The 20,616-nt window shown below is 40.2% G+C and overlaps 6 protein-coding genes across 6 annotated transcripts; 2 read left to right on the top strand and 4 right to left on the bottom strand.

The window, feature by feature from the left end:
- Positions 1-4,128: 4,128 nt before the first annotated feature.
- On the bottom strand, positions 4,129-6,664 carry EAF02_004159 (uncharacterized protein). The gene is made up of 5 exons (XM_038900207.1): positions 6,441-6,664; positions 5,842-6,313; positions 5,655-5,791; positions 5,340-5,606; positions 4,129-5,286 (listed from the first exon to the last, which is right to left on the bottom strand). Exons 2-5 carry the CDS (start codon positions 6,155-6,157, stop codon positions 4,912-4,914), a joined length of 1,095 nt encoding a protein of 364 aa, XP_038759914.1. The 5' UTR covers positions 6,158-6,313; positions 6,441-6,664; the 3' UTR covers positions 4,129-4,911.
- Positions 6,665-7,409: 745 nt separating this feature from the next.
- On the bottom strand, positions 7,410-7,930 carry EAF02_004158 (uncharacterized protein; the record flags this gene model as incomplete). Its single annotated transcript, XM_038900206.1, has 3 exons — positions 7,410-7,719; positions 7,814-7,844; positions 7,897-7,930. The coding sequence occupies 3 exons, from the start codon at positions 7,928-7,930 to the stop codon at positions 7,410-7,412; spliced, it is 375 nt and encodes a 124-aa protein (XP_038759913.1).
- A 1,983-nt stretch (positions 7,931-9,913) lies between these two features.
- Positions 9,914-10,750, bottom strand: EAF02_004157 (uncharacterized protein; the record flags this gene model as incomplete). The annotated part of the gene is made up of 4 exons (XM_038900205.1): positions 9,914-10,102; positions 10,172-10,178; positions 10,260-10,537; positions 10,610-10,750. 4 exons carry the CDS (start codon positions 10,748-10,750, stop codon positions 9,914-9,916), a joined length of 615 nt encoding a protein of 204 aa, XP_038759912.1.
- A 1,112-nt stretch (positions 10,751-11,862) lies between these two features.
- Positions 11,863-14,845, top strand: EAF02_004156 (uncharacterized protein). Its single transcript, XM_038900204.1, has 2 exons — positions 11,863-12,544; positions 12,631-14,845. The coding sequence occupies exons 1-2, from the start codon at positions 12,070-12,072 to the stop codon at positions 14,451-14,453; spliced, it is 2,298 nt and encodes a 765-aa protein (XP_038759911.1). The 5' UTR covers positions 11,863-12,069; the 3' UTR covers positions 14,454-14,845.
- A 481-nt stretch (positions 14,846-15,326) lies between these two features.
- On the top strand, positions 15,327-16,433 carry EAF02_004155 (uncharacterized protein). Its single transcript, XM_038900203.1, has 4 exons — positions 15,327-15,437; positions 15,494-15,540; positions 15,601-15,759; positions 15,817-16,433. Exons 1-4 carry the CDS (start codon positions 15,401-15,403, stop codon positions 16,219-16,221), a joined length of 648 nt encoding a protein of 215 aa, XP_038759910.1. The 5' UTR covers positions 15,327-15,400; the 3' UTR covers positions 16,222-16,433.
- Positions 16,434-19,625: 3,192 nt separating this feature from the next.
- Positions 19,626-20,245, bottom strand: EAF02_004154 (uncharacterized protein; the record flags this gene model as incomplete). The annotated part of the gene is made up of 2 exons (XM_038900202.1): positions 19,626-20,051; positions 20,135-20,245. The coding sequence occupies 2 exons, from the start codon at positions 20,243-20,245 to the stop codon at positions 19,626-19,628; spliced, it is 537 nt and encodes a 178-aa protein (XP_038759909.1).
- Positions 20,246-20,616: the final 371 nt, after the last annotated feature.

The raw sequence follows: 20,616 nt of genomic DNA, 5'->3' as shown, positions 1-20,616 counted from the left end.
GGTAGATTTATTAATATTAAATATAATGCATATTCTATTGAAAGCTATGTACAATCCAGTTGACTATATCAATCAAGATGATTACGTAATACGCCTAATGCGTTTAGCCTGCTTTCTGGCATCGATAGGACTTTGAAAATAAAATGGGAAATAAAGTTGTAGTAGCTTATTTAATGATGATACAAACTGTTATGGTACGGGTAAAGACTTATATTATACTATAAGGGTAGAAGAGCTATGGAAGAGTGAAGCCCTATTTATAGGAAGTAGGGCGCGCTAGTATTCTGTGCCTGAGGCACGAAGGCAACTACAGATCATGTAGTTGGCGCCGTGACAATATTAAAGCTATTTGTTCAAATACTTTAAACTATAAGTAGAAAGACAAACCAGATCTTTCGAATTCTAATAATAAGTAGTTAAAAAATAGAAAAAGAATAATCTTATCAATATAAAGATTCGATATTGATCTATATAAAGAATTAATAGAGAAAGTAATACTAGTACTTATAGATTTGATAATACCTATAGAAAATAAGCCTATCAACAAATTAATTAACAATATCTATACAAAATCCAATATAACATAATAATTGTTAGCAGTAATTAGAGATCCATATATACAAAAATGACTAGCAGAATTCCGAAAGACTATGAGAATCGCTATACAGGATTATGGAATATCCAATAATAAAATATATTATTATGATAAGCTTTGAATATCGTTTGATAATAAGCTAAAAGTATAAATTATCTACAGAATATACTCTTCCAGTCCGATTAATTATCCTGGATATACTAATACTATCAATATTATCTTCCGAATCTATTAGTGATTAAACATATATTAGGAGATTAGTGTATATGTACAAGCATGTACATTGTATACTCATATTAAGTTATCAAAATCAGTTTCACCAGAATTCTTAAGGTTTCTCCTAATCCTATTTCGAGTATAATCTGATATATCAATTAATTATATCACACCTTTTCTAGAGAGTAAATACTATAACTCGATATATAAGCATATCCTGGTAATAATATATAAATTGACAAAGATGCGTCATTTCATTGATATAAAACCTTAACTACAAAAGAACTGGTTAGTGTATTTATTAATCGAATATATACCCTATATAGCACACTAGATAATATTATCTCGAATCGAGGCACACAGTTCGTATTAGAATTCTGAGTGTAGTTATTAGAAAGACTAGCAGTAACTTTAAAATACTCTTTAGCCTTCTATTTGCAAATAGATAAGTAAACAAAGCATATCAATTCAGTTCTCAAGCAATATCTATATACTTTCATCAACTTTTATTAAAATGATTGAATAGAATAATTACTATTAGTAGAATTTGCCTCTAACAATATGGTTTCAGAAATTACAAATATTCTTTATTCTTTGCTAATTATAATTTTAACTCAAGTATTGATATAAAGCCAAGCAAACTCTGCCCATTAGAAATGATATTAACTCAAAAACGTAAATTCTTTAAGAGTAATAAAACAACAAATAGAATAAAAAGGATTCTGGATCAACTTTAAGCACTCGCTAGATAAGTTATAGATATATATAAAAAGCATATAAATCAATACCAAACCAACTCACCCTGATATTATATAGAACAAAAGATATTCATTAATATAAAGAATATAAAGATTTTTCGAAAAACAAAAAAACTAAATAATAAATAAATCAAATCTTACAAAATCATTAAAGTTTACTTACAATCTTGTTTTATTCAATTACTAAAGAATATACAAATCTTCTCTATCTTTTATTATTCTTTACTTCTATCAGTATATAATAATAAACAATTCTCAATACAATTCTAGATCAATAAAGCAAAAGCTATTACTACACAGAATAAAATTCTTGAAAGGGAAAATAACAAAAAGAAGCTAGTCCAGAAATAAGTATTCGAAAGCATTTTAGATAATTATAATAAGAATAGATATTATTACTTAATCAAATGAAGATATTACACCCCAATTTGATAACTGGCCTTAGATCTTAAGAATAATAAAAAGATTATAGCTTATTATCATTATTTATACTTAAAGAAATCAGGTTTATCGAAATAGATACTGAAAAACCTAGAGGCTAAGGCAATTTTGATCCCTAAACAAAAAGCTGTAAAAGAACTTGAAAAACGAAAATATTCATTATAACAAAAGAAAATGTGGTTTGTATAGTATACTTTCTTTTAGCTTGCTTGGAACAAACAAGTCTTAAAGAGGGGGGTATTATCACGGGTTCACTAACATAATATATTAGCATAATAAATACTTAATCATCTTTGCCATTATATGGCAAAATTACATCGTATCACTTTCAATCTCTTTATAGAATATCATATATCCAATCTAGTACCTATCCCTTGCACCGTGATACATAGATGTAATACCAAATTTATGAATTCATTCCATCATCCATACCCATGCCATGCTATGTTCAATATCCTGTCTCGTTAAGGCAGTCTTGAAGAACGTCAATCCACAAACATTCAAACCGAATGGCTTGGAGAAGTATTCATCTTTTTCCTTGGCTGAGACGAAATGTAAGTCTTACAAAGAAGAGAATGGGGGGATGATACCATTCCACAGCAGCTATATTCATATCACATCTATAAACTCCATATAAACCATCAAGAGTTAGCTATCACAATATAATATACATCTATCAGTACAGGAGGGGAGTATGACTTCACTCCACCAAAAATATATGAATACATATAAGAACCTCCCTAGATAGGTAGGTATAGATAAATATAGGTAATAGTCCATCATATAACGGATGTCATGTATGTACCATGAGACTATGTAGTATGTAATATGTAGTACACAATCTTATTTGGTTTGCTTTTACTTCTACTTTATGTTTGGTTGTTGGAATGTTGTGTTTAGGTATTCGAGTTGATGAGTTTTGGGGATTGGGGATTGGGGATCGGGGGTCGGATTTGTGTGTGTGGAGGGGGGGAGGGGAGATTAGATTTGGTATTGATGCTGATGTTGATATTGAATATCAATGGATTTGTTATGGGATTGGGGGGTAAGAGGGAATGGGATGGAGGATATTTAAATATGAGTATAGGTATAGGTATAGGTATAGTAATAAAGATTTGAGGGGTAATATAGAGTATGATAAAAAACATGGAGAAGAAAATGGAGAAGAAAAGTAAATATCGATAAAGAGATTTTCGTAAATAATCGATAGAGTTTATTTTATCTATTAGATATGTAATATATGTTTATACATATATCAATCAACTATCTATTCACCTTCATTATATCATTCTCTTCTCCCTAAAGTCCTATTCTCAAAAGTTGAAATTTGAAAGTAACGAAATTATATATATATATATATATCTAGTACTATCTTGATTATACTTCTTCTTTCTTTTCTATATATCTAGATCTCTAGCTGATGACTAATAACTACTAGCTACTATACTCCTCATCTCTTACTTCTTCTTACTATTTATTTATTCTATATAAATAATATTTGAATATCTATATACTATATTATATATCTCCTCTGTAATTTGTATTTCATAATTCCTATTCTTTAATTTAGAATATTTTTCTTTTTCGTTCTTTTGATATATTCTCGCTGATTATATTATATACTCTTATACTCTTATATTCTCCATCTTCCCATTTCTTACTCCTCACTCCCTACACCTCAAACTCTCAATCTCATATACAACAAACCCTTCAATACACACCTACACACCCACACACCCATACACCCATACAAACACTCCCCATAATTTCCAATTTCCCCCTCTCCCCTTATTCAACTCCCCTTATCCCATTTCCCCTTATTCAACTCCCCACAGAATATTCCACACAACATCATACTAAACATACCAAACTATCTCCACACCACAAGCAACAAATCAAGAAAAGAATAAACAGAAGAGAGTTTAAAATTAAGAAATAATATCTCATTTACCTACTCTCATATAATCATACCTAATGATATAAAAGGTTATTCAAACAAAGTAGGTGAAAAATACCAAGCAAGATTCAACTTTGAGACTGAAATAGAGAATAAACTTACATATATTATATTCAAGTTATAGTCATCCAGGATTCATAATGATATGATACTGTGAATAGTCTCTTCTTATTTCTCATACTAATCATCATTTCCTTCCTTCCATATTCTCCAGTAAATATGCCACTATAACACTATCTACCCTCCGCAAGATCACAGTGTTTACTGATCTTCCATTAACATTCCCCTTGCCATGCTCTATTAGGACGCCTCTCTCGCCAAGTGCATGATCTTACTAGCACCACTTGTTATCCTTGTGCTCTCTTCCCATTCTCCTAAATCCCTCGTTCCTCAATCTCCAATAATTTCAACCCCATTCATTCAATAATCTAAGAAAAGCTATTTGCGCACTCTCAACCGCCACAACCCAAATGGAAAAAAACCGCTCGCAAAATACCAACGAGCAAAAAAACCACACAAAACAAAAGAGAAATCGAACGGTTAGTTACCTAAGGGTCAAAGTCAAAATAAACATGGGTATTAGAAGGCAAAAGTATGTTCCCGATTCACTATCTCCCGAGACGCCGCTATTTGATTCACCTGGCATCCAGCTCGCTTTTTCCAGTAATACAAAATGATATGTCCAGACAACTATGACCAGAAATTAAAATTTTGTGAATGTAATTGGTGTAAAGTATGTACAAATACAGTGAAAGTCGTACGTATATGTGTAGGATTGTGGAGGGGTGATGCAGATGCAAGTTGAATCTGCTTCCACGAAAAGTATGATCTCGATAGATCATTCTAGATTGTGTTGTAAAAGTGGCCGTGAATCATAAAAGTTCGCACTGGAAATAAGCTGTGATACCTAGTATTATAGAACCATAAGCTCGAAAAACAAGAGATTATTCGAAAAGAGTTGAACACTTTGGACATGCAACCCGTTGCAATGTCACCGTATGTGGAGTTGATCTCTTGTCCGTAATTTTGATCATTGGTGGAGTCTGCTCATCCTGATCATGTGCGAATTCCCCTTTGAACTCTTTGGAGTATATCTTCTGTTTCGATTTCCCATTCTTGTTCTTCTTGTCTTTGGGTTTTATTCCATTGGTTGCCGTCTTTTTTTGAGGGTACTCCTCGTGATATCGCTTGACGAGGACGTCTTCTACCAAACACTCCGAATGATATAGAGTTTGGCAATCTCTATTATCACAAATATGCTCATACTCGCGTTTATCGGGATTGTAGTGACCATTGCAAATACAATAGACGGGCAAGTCCTGGAGGAAAATGATTAGTTTTAATGTGTCTGATTCACAGAGGTAAAACTCACCGAAAGTCTCTGGGTGGCTTGACAGAATGTCTGACGCCAGTAACACTTGCTAGGATCCGGATCAGATACTACATAATCATCAAGGTCCTCAGAAAAACGTTCAACATCTAGCTTTCCTGCGAAGGTCAATACATCTACGACATCCAGATAATTGCTCGCAATAAGCTCCGAATTTCCGTGGTATTTCCTCCGTCCTGAACTTGCGGATGTCTCGCCAGCAGCTTTGGCTGTTGCTGGTAATTCTTCCGGCCAATACATCCAGGCAACCTAAAACCAATCAGTCCAAGGTCTTTTCCCAAAGATAATAGTATTTACCAAGGCGTAGACATGCTGCGGATCTTTAGCTCTAACCTGTAATATCCTTGCTATCCAAAAGTCCCTTGGTTGTGTGCCTGTTTCTGTCTTGCCCTTCACATAAACGAATTGATTGTTTTTATAAGTATCGCCTTGGACTGCTTTGAATTAGAAGAAATTCAGTAGTTAATGGTTGAACTACACTTACTTATAAAGTTGTTATATATCCTCATGGCCGCCCACTCTGTGTTTGGCACAACAGTATAATGGTAATTAAGTTCGTCCTCCGGCGCATTGAAGCCTTGAAATGGTGATATATGCTCCTCTGCCAGTGCTCTTAGTGCCGCATTTTGTTTTGATTCCTTTCCTTCTTTATCCAAATCCATAAGCGGTATCTTAATCTCGAAGGATATCGCTTCTTGAACAGCGGCAGGAGAGGACGTAGAACCGGGCTCGGAAGACTCTGTCTTCATTCGTTTATTCGAAGATGAACTCGAGCCATTCAAGCCATGTTTTGGCGCCATGGTAAACAGCGATGTATAGCTGCGAGAGATGAATCTAAGAGTATCGAGTATTGATGGGAAATCGCGTGCGCCGGGACGTGAAGTTGATCTGCGAGTTGACTGCAAAGCCGACTCGGGTTTTGTAAAAAGTTTGAGGCAGAGGTAGACTGGTAAATGCTATGATATTTAACCAAAGTAAATATAAATGTAAATGTAAATAGGTGACCGAGGAGGGTTTGCAGATTTTCGATGCAGGTAGGTGATCGTAGAGGATATCAAAACTTTCAAGAAATAAAATAGCTACCTTTCGAGGTACTTCAGAATGAATGAAGCTACACGCGATTAAGATCTTCCTCCCCCTTTGGCAGAATAAAGTCAAGGTAAAAGATTCACCACGAAGTATTTGGGATTTGAGTAAACAAATGTCAATTGTTGCGACAATTCTATGTAATGAATGCGATTTTGGTTGTGGTTGAAGAGCTTCAAAGTTCAATCAAAACAATTGACAATTCTCCCAGCTGTCAAGTGTTTATCAAAGTGCAAAGTGCAAAGTGCAAAGTGCAAAGTGCAAAGTGCAAAGTGTATATGAAGTGTCGCACAACAATTAAACACGCTCTGATCAATCCATTTCATTGGTCAGCCAAAGTTCACATTAGAATTTACAGATCTTATTGGCCCATTTTTGCCAAATTTGCTTTTTTGATTGGTCGATCAATAATTCAGAGCAAAATCAATGTAAATAGAGCAATGATACTCGTAGGTATCTTTGACAACATTACGTATCTGTGCCTCGAGAGGTCCCTTATGTGTCTATACCGTACGTACCATATCGTATATAGCTATCAACTCCATATTCATGAATCATCGGAAACTTTTCTCACATCGCTCAACTACCTACTAGTATATATATACTTTGTATGGTATTGTCAACATCAGGTCCTGCCTAGGTAGTCGAGTCACATGTTGACGGTGCGGACGATTCATCAGTTTTCTTCATGGTCCCAAGGTATATATTGCAAGCTAAAATATATCTTTGGAATACTTTCTTTCTTTCTCAAATAAACAACAAATGTCAAAAGACAAATAAATTCCAAAAACTCAATCCAATCCCACAAGTCAATCATTACTCGGGTATCATTTTGTCCTCCCAGAAGAATATCAAAACTCCTCTCCCCAACTTCGAAATTTATTAATGAAGTCCCCTCAAATCTCAGGTCAAGACAGGCCAAGTCCCATTCTACCAATCTCAGAGAGTATCCTCTTCTTCAACCACTCATTTCTCAGTAGCATGCGCCTTCTTCTTGAACAGCTTATTCTTCAACTTATCCGCCAATCCAACCGGATGTTGTACACCCGGCTTGGTCGCATTAACCACATTGCCCTCTCCACCTCGTCCGAAATGCACAACCTCGCCATCGGTGCTGGGCCTCAATGCAGCATCTGGAATACTATCCACATCGCTCCGTTTGGTAGCTGGGAGACCAGGTGAGCCGATATTTGCAGCCCCACCGCGACCGACGCTGAATGCCCCATCGCCGTGATCTCCTGCTGGTCCTTGACGGACAATTTCGCCATCAACATATCTATTGCGCCTATTAGTTTACATGTCGAAAAGTTCCGCCTTGTATTGGATTGCGAATGCTCAAATATCCGCGATAGAAGGAAGGTGCTGCATACTGAGTGGAATCGGCTCCAATATTTCCTGCGCCTGCTATGACGTTAGAATCTCCCTCTACTGAAGACATTCAAGAAATACATACCTCCACGACCGTGACTAACTTCAGGCTCCGCCATTGTGATAATATTAAAATTTGTTCTTGCGATTATGCCCCTTTGAATATGAGAATCTGCGCTCAATAAATAAGTAAGTATCGTACTATGCGATCAAAGAAATGGGAATCCCGAGCAATATAAATATTGCGCAAAGGGATCCTTGGTCCCGTCTCAGCCCACTTCACACCCCGCAATCGGTCATATCACAAACCTCCAGCTCACCACGCCATTAATGAAAGTTCCTTCATTCTCTTTCACGATATGGAGGAGAGATGCGGCATAGAGTTAAAACTAACATCACTTACTTTGAAAATATAGCAAGCAGTTGCAGTAATGTTTGCGCCAGAAATTCCGTCAGGTGTGAACAAAAACAAGTCGAGTAAGAAGACGAAACTTCATTCAATCTTCATTCAATAAACTGGAAATCATCAAGGCTATCATCTACACGTGCTTTGATTAGGCTCCTATTTAGGTCTCCTCCGTTTCCGTTCCTTGATTAGCCTTCTTTCCTTTCATCAACCAAACATGGATAACAAATGTATGAACGGAGTCTCTAAACCTAAAATCCTATGATGTAATCTATTTGTGATTTCTCTCCTGCAGCATCAACAAGATCGAGTTAAGTTCTTACCTACCAAAGTGCAGGAACCATTGTCTTGCCCATGGATCATCACATATCCAATACCTACCCTTACACGCGTTGACGGAATACATACCACCTAGGTATCCTCTCGCACGGAGCACAAGCTCAACGGTTACTTTTGCTCGAGCTTACATTAGCTAGGTAGTAATCACAGCTCCACTCTTCCCCGATCCTTATCTCTAACCATGATGTGATAATGTCAAAGATAAGCCCAATCCCACTAAGTACTCGCCTATTCAGGAGTCGTCCATCCCTCATTCAGCAGAGAAACAGTCGATTGCATGTGCAATGAGCCAATGAGATAGAGAAATAAGAGAACAAAGATGCGAGCGAGTGTTTTGTTGCATGTCGGAGTGTGAGGTGTTATGTTATTGTATTTCATTGTGTTTGAGAAGAGCGGAGGGCTTATCTCTAGATTGTATGCATGAGAGAACTAGTCCTTGATAGGATTTATCATTGGTGTGTATATATATATATATATATATGTGTGTGTATGTATGTATGTATGTATGTATGTATGTATGTATGTATGTATGTATGTATGTATGTATGTATGTATGTATGTATGTATGTATGTATGTATGTATGTATGTATGTATGTATGTATGTATGTATGTATGTATGTATGTATGTATGTATGTATGTATGTATGTAGGTGGGATATAAGTAGGGCAGGCTTCTTAATCTAGGCAAGTAGGTATCTTGGATAATATGATAGGTATCTCGATTTTGCAAATAGCGGAGGATATCTTGAGCATATGGAGAAAACCTGGGGATTAAGCTCTATGGTAGATTAGAGTGGAAGTTTAATAGTTATATACCAATCACAGTTCGATTATTTCAGCTTGTACCTCACTCAAGCAGGTAATCGAAAGCCGTACGAAAAATGACAATAGCGGGTATCCATGAATAAGTAGGTACTCTGTTAACAAATCGGCCAATGCACACAAGAATACAGTGAAAGAACCACAATGATTTGTTGAAATAATGGAAGATACCCATTCATTTGCGCATTACATTTGAAGACACAGACACTACTATTCCATGATTTGACATGTTGAATGATGAGATGTGCAACAAAAGTGTGCATTTGCATACCGTTTTGCATTGCATGTATGTTACACGACCTTGAAGGTTATTTACCAGATATACAGCAAACACTTCTTCAATATTAGATGATTAATATTCTTAGAATTTTCAGTGTCTATTGATGAATACAAGATAGAGAGGTAGGGAAATCATATGCATCTTTGGTGTCATTTTGAGATATTATAATGTAAAATCTCATCATTTGTTCATACTTGGTCTCGAAACATATGTAAAAAATAATTGCTTATCTTTTTGTTGGAAATACATGATTTCTATTTTCTTCTGATAGACAGTGTGAATGTTGAGTTCCCAGCATACTCCAAACCCTTCATCATATTAACATCAGAATCGTCATCAGCCATCTCCTCTGCCTTCAAAGCATCAGCCTCGACAGCCTCCTCTGCCACACCACGCGCAGCGTCCGACTTCATCATGTTTCTGTCTGTTGCAGTCGACAGCCCCTATACATTTATGTGATCAGCACATCCATCTCACAGGCATCAATGAGTAATGTCATAGATTAAACTTACCATCTCCCTGACATTCTGGGATTCTGTTAGAAGTCTCTTCTCTGCTTTCCTGGCTGCTCGCTTCCGCGCTCCTTTATTATTCTCTCACCTCTTTGCTGCCTCTTCCGGATGTTCTGCGTCCCATCTAAGTTTTACCTCGGCTATTGCTCTGCGTTCCGCCCTCTGCGCATCTCTTGCGATCTCAATTTCCCCCCGCATCTGGAACTTTTTGATCTTTTCAATCTTCTTCTCCTTATTGCGAGCTTGACCTTCTGCAGATTTTCTCCTACCCTTCTCCGTCTGGGACCACTTGATTACTCTTCGCTTTTTCTCATCCTCTGCTCCTGGCCCTATCAAATATTTCAAACTCTCCAACAGCTCCTCGCTCTGTGTATGGAGTTAGTATGGAGTTATGATCGTATTGTCATGTGCTGTAATGAACTAGAAGATAGCACTTACGGTCATGTTTTTGCTGAACTGCACGTTAGAATACCTAGCTCCCGGGACAATTCCACCGCCTTCTTCTCTGACTCCCGCCGTGGCTTTATTTTCTTCTTCAGCTCCTAACATGTTTGAATCGTCTTCTTGGGGTTCCATCATTATAGTGGCTGCAATTAATTGCGGTATGCTAAGTGCGATGACGTTGTGATGGAGTTCAAATTGGAGGTGGTGGGGGGAAACTGTTTTGTTGTCGGAAAGAGGAGAAGAAATTATTTGGCGCGAAACGTCAACTATATAATATAGATGTGGAATTTCTCCAAATTCACTCTTTATCTATCCAACAAGGTAGGTATTGCGCAATATTCAATAGGCTACCAACCTCACTGCTGTGACTGACGCTGGGCGAATATAAGCATCATTGGACAATAGTCCATGTCTGATTCTTAAAAATGAGATCGACATTTTCGAACTCTAGGTAGTCGTTTGCATTTTCTAACCAAAACAATTCGTAGCAATGGTCATGTTGAGCATTGTACCCAGCAGCCCCAAGCCCCAATCTCCCTTCTCATGAATATCTGGAATGTAGCAAAACAGTGAATATAATTCAAAGAAAATGCCCCACTTGTGGTAGGTAGTTTCTCAATCTTTAACTTTGAGAGCTAGCGTGAGATTCCACTGACATGTTGTCCTGTTCAATAGATCACTTTCCACACAGTGAGCCAGATTTGAGAATTGCTTGCCAGTACAACAGTGATGCTACACCAAGATTTCAATATTCATGTAGGGCGTTGCGGATTCCATATCATGCTAAAGAGGACTCTTGAAGTACATCGGGGAGAACTATCTCAGAATATTCCATATCTTATATCATAATGTACTATTGTATGTGAGAGAACTTTCTCGATGAATGTCTTGATTCAAATAGCAAAATAGTATCTTGTATCCTGAACAAGGAATCTGTGAGAGATGTCTGTATGTAGGTAGATTTTGTTATACTATTCTTGCTCTTGAATAGTATTGTATATACGAGGAAGAAATCATGGGTCTAACTAGGCCGGCAGTATTCCATGTATAATGCAATGTATATCGAATCCAAGACCTTTCATTGATTGTATGTGTTTGTGTTTAAAGTCCGAATTTAAGTAGGTTCTGCTCGTAGCTTCCTCTTAAGTCCGTCGGAGAAAACAGGCGCAAGCTTCTTTCAAACCCACACTACATTCAAAGACGTTAGAGCCCATTCTAGATCAGGCTCCCAGGCTTAAACAAATTTATTTCGCACCCCGCAGAATTGGTTACCTTTAATCAGTATCTTGAGCTTCTTTTCAAACGGCAAGTCCTTTCACTTGCGCTCGCCTTAAAAGCTTCATCAAGCAACGAAAGACTCCCCAGATGCTACATGACCAGCTTGAGGTCATTGTTGAATCTTGGGGACGTCAGTCGTGAATTCAAGCTCAAGTAGAAAAGCTTGTTGCGACTGAATGAATATTACGAACATGGCACCAGCAAACGGCGCGTCAAAAGTCATGCAGAATCGCCCAAGGCCTGCAGTTGCGGTTCCGAGAGGCATTGTTCCTGCTCTGCCTCTCTCCTATGGTAAGCCACAGCAAAAGAAACTACCTACTCGAGAAAAGGCGAAGGAAGTCGTAACCCCATCCTCGACGGCCCCAGCAGTCCAAGTACCCATTACATCGATTTCAACTATTGATACACCTTCCGCGCAAATCGATGAGCCTCTTCCAAAAGACAAAGCTTTGGAGGCGACAAACGAATCACCTAAGCCTGCTCCCGCAGCAGTTGCCGATACACCGTCTACTTCTGAGTCGCTGGATGGATTTAGCTCTACTGAGTGCGGTGTTACGATTGGTTCTGGTTCTACTGGTCGTGGTTCTACTGAGCGAAGTTCTACTGAACGAGAGGGCGAGGAAAATTTGGCCAATGTGAATGAAGCAAAAGGTGAGATTTGAGAATTCACTTTCAGCCTCGCCATTTCTGCCAATCCAAAATATTATCCTTGTCGCTAAATCTTTTCTTTTCTGCAGCAGACAATCCTCAAGAGGAAAAGCACTCTGCTTCATCCGAAACCCAATCTACCACCTCGAGATCAACATATCAATTGCCTCCACCCTTTGTGCCAGCCAGCAATCAATCCACAATGTCCTCCGAATCTGTACAATTTCCGCAGCAGGTTGCGTTCAATGGTCAACATCCAATGCACCACGCTCATCCCAGCGTTTCGAACCCGATCTTCGGCGGATATCCCGATTCCAATAATTCGTCACCAGCTCCCCCTTCGAGCGCTGGCAATATTCCACCTTATGCTTACGTACAGCAAGGTGGTGCGCGCCATGGTCCTCATCTAGCAAACGGTGGCCATCAACACCATATGTCGAATGGATTTTCGCCGATGACTCCAGCATTCCCTCCAGGATATTACCACCCCCAAGACGGCTTTCAGGTCCCTCCACCAGATGATTTTCTCCGCAAACAAATGCAACCATTTGTTTCACAAGAAGGTTACTCCCCAACTGGTGCTCCCCAAATTGTTGAGAGTCCTCGGTTCAACGGCTTTGATCCAGCCGCTAAGCACAACGTTCATGGATTTCGAACATCGATACAGGACCAGGAGAACGGTTTGGGCCCCCATTATGGACATCATCCATCTCCACTTCCACCAATGGGACCACCACCTTATCGTGGCGTCGTCGGCTACCCGCGCAAAGAAGAAATTCCATGGGCAGGCGGAAACCGCCGAGATCTTTGGTTTCACCTCCGTGAGCAATTTGCACAACCAGAATTTTCTGATTGCGTTCTTGAGCTACGCTACTCCGATGACCGAGCGGCTCCTCTTCGAATTAGTGGTCACAGATTGATATTGGCTCGCAGTTTCGTGTTGAAAGATCTCATTACATCTGGAGGTAGCGCAAATCGTGATTCACCTCTACCTATCCAGAACATCTTGATTGAGTCAGATGATCGTTACTTGCGATCTGATACATTTTCATTGGCGGTTAGATATCTATATGGTGGACCTGTATTGGACTTAGATGCAATGACCCGCTTTCCGGCTCCATACATTGGATCAGCTCCCATGCCGTTAACCCCAGCTGAACGTTTCGACTTCACGCTCGGCTATATAGCATCAGGGGTTGTTCTTCAAATTCCTCAAATTTGGAAGACTGGTTGCACCATTGCGAGCCAACTCATTACCTGGGACACAGTCGAAAAGGCTCTTGAATTTGCTCTTGAAGGAGGTATTGATGGATCGTGGAACTCAGGAAATGCAGATGTCAACGATGTAGTCGGCAGAAGCACTTACACTCCATGCGCCAACGTCATCATTTCCAATATAATCAACTTCATCATCCTGTCATTCCCTCCTAACTTCGAATTGGATACGACAGTCTCAGACATTCATTTCAATTCTAGAATTCCGCATGTACCTGATCAGCGACCCACAAACTCCCGATTGAGCTCTATTAAGTTCGGCGACCACCCTACAGAGGAGAGCCTTCGCTCCCCTTCCTCGGATTCTATTACTCTTACTCTGTCAAGGTTACTACTCAACTTGCCTTTCGGTCTCTTGAAGCATGTATTAGAAACTGGAAATATGGGTGTTATTCATGGCCATGCAACCCACTTACTTCGACGAAAAATCATGTATCCCGTCATTGAGGAGCGTGAGAAGAGAAGACAGAGAGCCCTTGCTAGTAAAATACCTGATGAGGAGAAAATTAAGAATGGACGTCAATGGAATGCCGTCGGCTGGAAAGAGGCGGTCCTTCCGTTTGATGACAATCGAAACGAAGAAGTTCCATGCTTGAGAAAGACTTGGGTTGGTTTCACAAATACTGAAAGCAAGTAACCTTGGTTCACTGAAGGACTTCCAAAATGGGCTTTTTGTATTTGATCATTAAAAAGGTGCTTTGGCGTTGGATCGGTTCAGCGGTTTCGAGGGCAAATGAGATATGTCTTTGCATAAAAAAATGGGCGGACGGGACTCGTGGTCATTTCTTCTGGCCTACCTATTTTCTTGAGACTTGAGACATTTGCTTGTCTTGCTCTCGGTTGCTAGGTGAAAATAATCAATTTTACGAAAACGTTTTACGGTAGTAATGAGATATGTATGGCATGAATCATTAAACTTCAAAATAGTTGATGAATGAAAAAAAGAACTTTATACCTCTAAACCCTTTAAATGTCCTGCCATTGGTTCCGGGAGTATGTACACGCTATCATGATATCCATTATCAGGTACCGCGAGTGAGAGCCATTTGAGGAAGCAAAATGTGAAGTATGTGAACGCACAACGTCTGTTCATGATTTATCAACCACCATGTTTGACTACCCTTTAAGGAGTATACCAAATATGGTGCGCATTGTTGAACTGACAATCATATCGAGTGGATATAATTAAAATGATACATTTTGTAGACCGCATAACAAAGCGGACTGATATTTACCGTCGCCATAATAACATGTATCTCATCCAACATCGAGGGATGTTCAATGGTAATGATAATGAAGTCCCTTTCTCATGATGAAATTTGACGAAGGTCCTCAACTAGTATTTCATTGTACTGTATTATTGTTTAAGAGGATTCAGGAAGTGAAGGGCGCTGATCAATAAAAGAGGGCCCAACAAGGATTGATGAGAAAAAGTTTGCATCACGTGCTACACTAATTTTGGAAAATTCGGTTGTGGGATTGTTTGCCCTAAATTTTTCGAACCCAGCAAGTCCAATACTGCGATTCCGACATCTCGAATTTTGAAGACGACGACCAACGACAACTTGATTGCAATCCGACAAAATGGCGATCAAGCACAACCAGCAAATTGCCCACAACCGTATGTCCTCTTTGCAGATCAATTAGGACCATTACAAAGATGCTGATTATGGATAGATTTCCGAAAGGATTGGCAAAGACGAGTTAGAGTTCACTTCGACCAGGTAAACCACGCGCAACCGGAATGCAGAAATCTCTGGAATCGAATCTAACAATATAAATAGCCTGGCCGAAAACTCAGACGCCGCAATGCTCGTCTCGCAAAGACTGCAGCTGTCGCCCCACGCCCAATCGACTTGTTGAGACCTGTTGTCAGATGCCCAACCATCAAGTACAACAGACGTGTACGAGCTGGCCGTGGTTTCACCCTCGCCGAGTTGAAGGTGAGATAGATCAGAAATTTTCAGTTCCGTGGGAATAGTTTTCTGATGTTATTATAGGAGGCACAAATCCCCCGCAAGCTCGCCCCAACCATCGGTATCTCCGTTGATGCCCGCCGTCAAAACCTCTCCGTCGAGTCCCTCAAGGCAAACGTCGACCGTCTCAAGTCCTTCCGTGCCCGCCTTATCCTCTTCCCACGCAAACTTGGTCAACCTAAGAAGGGTGACTCCACCAAGGAGGAAGTCGCTGCTCTCAAGGAGACCAGCAGCCGTGTCAAGAACGCTCTCCCAATCTCTACTGTCGAGGGTGGATTCTCAGAGATCAAGAAGAGCGATATGCCAAAACCAATTGAGGGAGGTGCATACAGAAAGTTGCGCGATGCAAGAAGTGATGCTAGATTGGCCGGAAAGCGTGAGAAGAGAGCAAAGGATGCAGCTGATGAGGCCGCTGCTGCCAAGAAATAAATGGCATGAATGGTTCATGGGTCTGTTTTATATTCTTGCGGGGTGCGATGGATGGATGTGGGCTACAAGAGCGGTTCAAAAAAACTGCATAGGTGTACTCTCATGAATTCAACGGCTATTGCACAAAACTAATGAATTTTTCAATAAGATGTTCTGCATGTGAAGGTGGTGCTTTTGGTCGTGAAAATATGTTTTACTTGGATGTTCGAGTGAACTATCTTTTCTGCATACAAAAGCATGTCCCAATAGCACTTTTGAATGCTGTTGTACTGATTATGATTTCAGACTGGAGATTTCGAAACCTCGCCGCGGCCGTTCATCGCTCATCAGGAATTGGATACAAGATGCAAGTCTACCAGAGACCAGGAACATGGGGCTCAGAGCGTGTGATTCTCACCCGGATTTCCAAAGCTGTTGGACAATCTTGCATTCATTATTTCCTGCGGCCTTTTTTCTCATACCGAAGAGCCGGCCATCTGTATATTCACGATCGACTGGGAATTCTAGCAACCCATCTCTCTGTTCAAATTCTTTGTGCCTGATGAGAAGATGGAAGGCTTCACTCTGCGGCCTCGCGATCAGATTGCTCATTTCACTGCCTCGTCTCGCCTTTAGCCCACTCAATTATCTCCTCCACCTTACCTTCAAACCCTCAGATGTCGCCCGAGAAAGTGGTAACCATCCGTGGGCCTTTTAAATCTCCCATAGAACCTTGAGTTCGAAAGTCATCGGTCATATTGCTTGTTCAGGTGGATCTCGATATCCTGCGCTTGCAATGGTAACTTCATCGGGAATGAAGTCCCAAGTTGCTTTGCCTTGAAATTTATAGTATAGGAGGAGAGTTCACGCTAGAATGCCTAAAGACATAAGATTTGCAACAAACTTGATTGATCTGGTACGATATTCGATAAGCTACCATGTTCAATGAGGGGGCAAGACAGCGAGGTCGAAAAATGAACCGCTGTCGTTATGAAAAAGTTAAATCGCACATTGGGTCATCCTCTAGCCCAAATAGTTCGCCTTCAAGTTTCACGATGCAAATCTTTTCCTCGGCGGATGTATGATCCAAGATATCTGACCAATGGTGCCTCAGAACTCTCACTGCACAATCCAGGAAACTTCGGCAGTAGAACAGTAAGCATAGCATAAACATTAACGTCAATCATCCCATCGGCAAACACAATTCTTCGACACCACTCCTCATACTCACTTCAACGGAGTAGCTTGCATATTTGCAGTGATTTTACATGTCAGTTTGCCCAAGAGAGTACCTTTACAACCTGTTTGTGCCAACTGTTATTCAAAAAGTCTACCTGGGAGCTAGTGACGGGACATACGTCCCAGTGCTGTGCCGTGGTATAATATTGTGTGGGAGGAAACATCTCGGTAAAAACTAGCATAGTCGACCCTTTGCTACAATCTTAGGAAGCAGTTATTGTTTATCAGATGAGTTAGCAATGATGGATTATGAAACCGAACAATGGATATCGCTTGCGCGTAATGTTTAGCTTCACTTGCTGCCTTCCTGTCAATGTGTTTCTACGAGTAACTTAAACTCACCGACTATTAGGTTGCAATGCCGCCGACACGTGCAGAAGCCGAATGAGGCATCTTCGACGAGGTGCATTTCGCATACTGATACGAGGTTGAAATGATTATACTGTGGTCTCTTGTGTTGTACTCTAGTGCTTTCATCAGTTCCACTCAGCGATTGGCACCAAACGTACCAGATTAATTACTCGCTGTAAAGATGAATGACTCCATCATTTCTCTAACGGTGTTGACAATTTCCCATACCAAGCTGCTTACCATATCGTTGAGGTGAACGCTCGGCATCTTCGTAATCTTCTTTGTGTGATGCTGTTTCGTGATGTGGAGAATGATATACCACTCAACCAAGATGATCGTGATCTCCTCGCTATCAATTGTGTTTATACATGAATAAGGTCATGATCATATTCATTGGTAAATTGTATGGTATATAGGTGGCTTGTCCAAACTGGTCAATAGAAATTATATGGCTTTTGTTGGGTATGCAATTATCAGGCAGGATATCGGTTTTTAGACTGCTTTGTCTTTGAAGTGGTGCTTTGAAATATTGGCATGGTAACACGCACAACAGCTTGAATCGAAACTTATCAAGGTAGACATATAATGGTAGACGTCTCAAACACGAATATGAAAGGTGCACATCGGTTAGAACGATGCGTATTGTCCACCTGGGCAAGAGTAGGTAGCTAGACATAGATTTCGACTTGATGCATTATTCTATTATCATTTACATCGTACAAATCATCATCTCATACCTCCCGCCTCCCATCCTTTCTCCCTCTATTCAATTCAACACCTTCGAGTTCTCTTGCTCCGTTCTTTAAGCTTGTCATCTTACCACCGTCGTGAAAGTCTTTACTCCTGATCCGAATTTCTCCCTTGGTCGATGCTCACGATATATTTTTCTTTTTCCAGCTTCCTATACTTGTATTTGGCCTTGGATCTAGCTTCTCTCTCTCTCTCTCCCCTCTAAAATTACACAACTCGATGCTCGTCTTTCTATTACTGCATCGTTAGAGAAGAAAGCTTTCCACATTAAAAAATCCCTTCAATCTGGAGAATATGCAGCGAGTTTCTCCTTATTCTCAATAAACTTCTCAGAAAACAGTGGGTTTAGAACTTCAACTCGTTTTCGCCATGTATGTATCAAAGTCTGACTGAAACTTGAAAATTTGGGTAGAATTGTACAGCTGTATCTCAATCCCATTACCGTTACCTATGCTCTTGTCCGTGGGGAAATTTTGCAGGTAAGGAATGACGCTTGTGCAGAACGTGAAAAATGATTTACTGGTAACCAGCACTAATGCGAAGCTTATTGGCGTGGCAAGGTTCATGTACAAAATAGTGGTGATGCTTGTGAAATAGAGACTAGAGCAATCGCGAAGGAATACTATTTTGGAGGTACGCTCGTGGTTGATATTGAGATTTATACATTATAAGGTTAAGGAGGATTTTGGAGTACAGTGGGTGGTGAAGTTCAACAAGTCATGGATTGGTATAATTTTGCACAGCTATCAATGATCGCCCGTAGTCACGAATGGATGGCCTACCATTTGCAAGTCTACCTTGAATGAAGATTACACAGCAACTTTGCTATGTTGGTAGATACCTCAACAAGACGCTGACCTTGCATGAACAATATCCACACTCGAACAGATCACGATGGATTAGGAAATGAAGAAAGATATGTAGGCAAAGTGTTTGTAAACAGTCAAACACAAACATGAAATTGGTAAAATGCAGCATCAGATAGTACCCCTATACTTTGGTCCACGCTATGCATTCTAAAACCGTACTCTTTGATATCCCAAACTCCATTTTCCCAATTCATTCTCATCATATGCATTTCTTTCTTAAGCAGGTCTCCTCCTCGCAAACTCCTCCAAATCAGTTTTCGTCGCAACCCCCAACACAAATCTTCTCCTCTCGTCTGTCACAACGGCAAACTCCTGTTTGCCCCCCTCGCCATTCTCTCCCCCGCTGAAAAATAACTCTAAATCTTCCAACGGCGTGTCCATGGTGATAACCTTGTATACCTTTCCCTTCCTCCTGAATTTTACCATGGCTTTAGATACCTCATCTGATTCTTGCACTTTTCCTGTCTCGAGCAAGATGCGTAGATGGGGAATGGAGAGATAGCCTAGGAGAGCGCGGGTGTCGGGGGTTACGACGGTGAGATGTGTGTAATCGCGTTCGAAGGCGCTCATAAGAGCGTATGAGATGGGATCGGTGGGGTTACAGGAGAGGGCAGATGGAGGGTCGAGATCTTCGACTGTAGCCTAGATGAGTGGTTTGGTTAGCATATTTGTTTACGCCCATTCATGGTCATAGCTGGGCGATGACAAGGTTACAATGTACGTACTCCTCTATAACGATTTGCCAATTTTGAAAGACCGGGTTTCGGTGATGAAGACATCTCTGCTGGATTTGAGGTGGCGGCTGTTGATATTTGATTGGGTATAATGTTGGACATTTGGATAGATGTTATTTCAAGAGGTAGGTAAGATTACATTCAAGATCAACAAAGTAACAAATAATTTTATGGTGGGGAGGAAATGGTGGGGTAAGTTGTAATTAGGCGGGGCGGGTCCGGATTTGACGTGGTAGGGAAGGAAGTCTATGGATACAGCCAGACAGCGTGTGTGTGTTCCTGTGCCTGAGACTGAGACTTCCGATTAGATCGGGACATTCTAGAAGCTTTTCCCTCGTTTGTGAATAACTTCAATTCCGGAACGTACCGACCTATGTATCATTATCACGTGGTTCAAAGGACATATTGCAAGGCGCTGACTGGATTTTTGACTTCTTACTGATCCAGGTTACTCATCAGGGGGAAGCACCTCG

The sequence above is a fragment of the Botrytis sinoallii genome (genome assembly GCF_014898435.1).
Source record: "Botrytis sinoallii strain Bc 23 chromosome Unknown BSIN_006, whole genome shotgun sequence".
NCBI classification, from domain to species: domain Eukaryota; kingdom Fungi; phylum Ascomycota; class Leotiomycetes; order Helotiales; family Sclerotiniaceae; genus Botrytis; species Botrytis sinoallii.
The sequence above is the reverse complement of the archived record's forward strand: the minus strand, read 5'-3'. Positions and strand labels throughout refer to the sequence as shown.

Excerpts from the sequence above, each read along its gene's own strand:
- EAF02_004159 (XM_038900207.1), bottom strand. The coding sequence starts at position 6,157 with ATGGCGCCAAAACATGGCTTGAATGGCTCGAGTTCATCTTCGAATAAA. Across the intron at positions 5,792-5,841 it reads GATATATAACAACTTTATAA|TCCAAGGCGATACTTATAAA; the intron begins GTAAGTGTAGTT and ends AATTCAAAGCAG. Across the intron at positions 5,287-5,339 it reads AAGCCACCCAGAGACTTTCG|GACTTGCCCGTCTATTGTAT; the intron begins GTGAGTTTTACC and ends ATTTTCCTCCAG.
- EAF02_004156 (XM_038900204.1), top strand. The coding sequence starts at position 12,070 with ATGAATATTACGAACATGGCACCAGCAAACGGCGCGTCAAAAGTCATG. Across the intron at positions 12,545-12,630 it reads CAATGTGAATGAAGCAAAAG|CAGACAATCCTCAAGAGGAA; the intron begins GTGAGATTTGAG and ends TCTTTTCTGCAG.
- EAF02_004155 (XM_038900203.1), top strand. The coding sequence starts at position 15,401 with ATGGCGATCAAGCACAACCAGCAAATTGCCCACAACC. Across the intron at positions 15,438-15,493 it reads CCAGCAAATTGCCCACAACC|ATTTCCGAAAGGATTGGCAA; the intron begins GTATGTCCTCTT and ends GATTATGGATAG. Across the intron at positions 15,760-15,816 it reads TCACCCTCGCCGAGTTGAAG|GAGGCACAAATCCCCCGCAA; the intron begins GTGAGATAGATC and ends ATGTTATTATAG.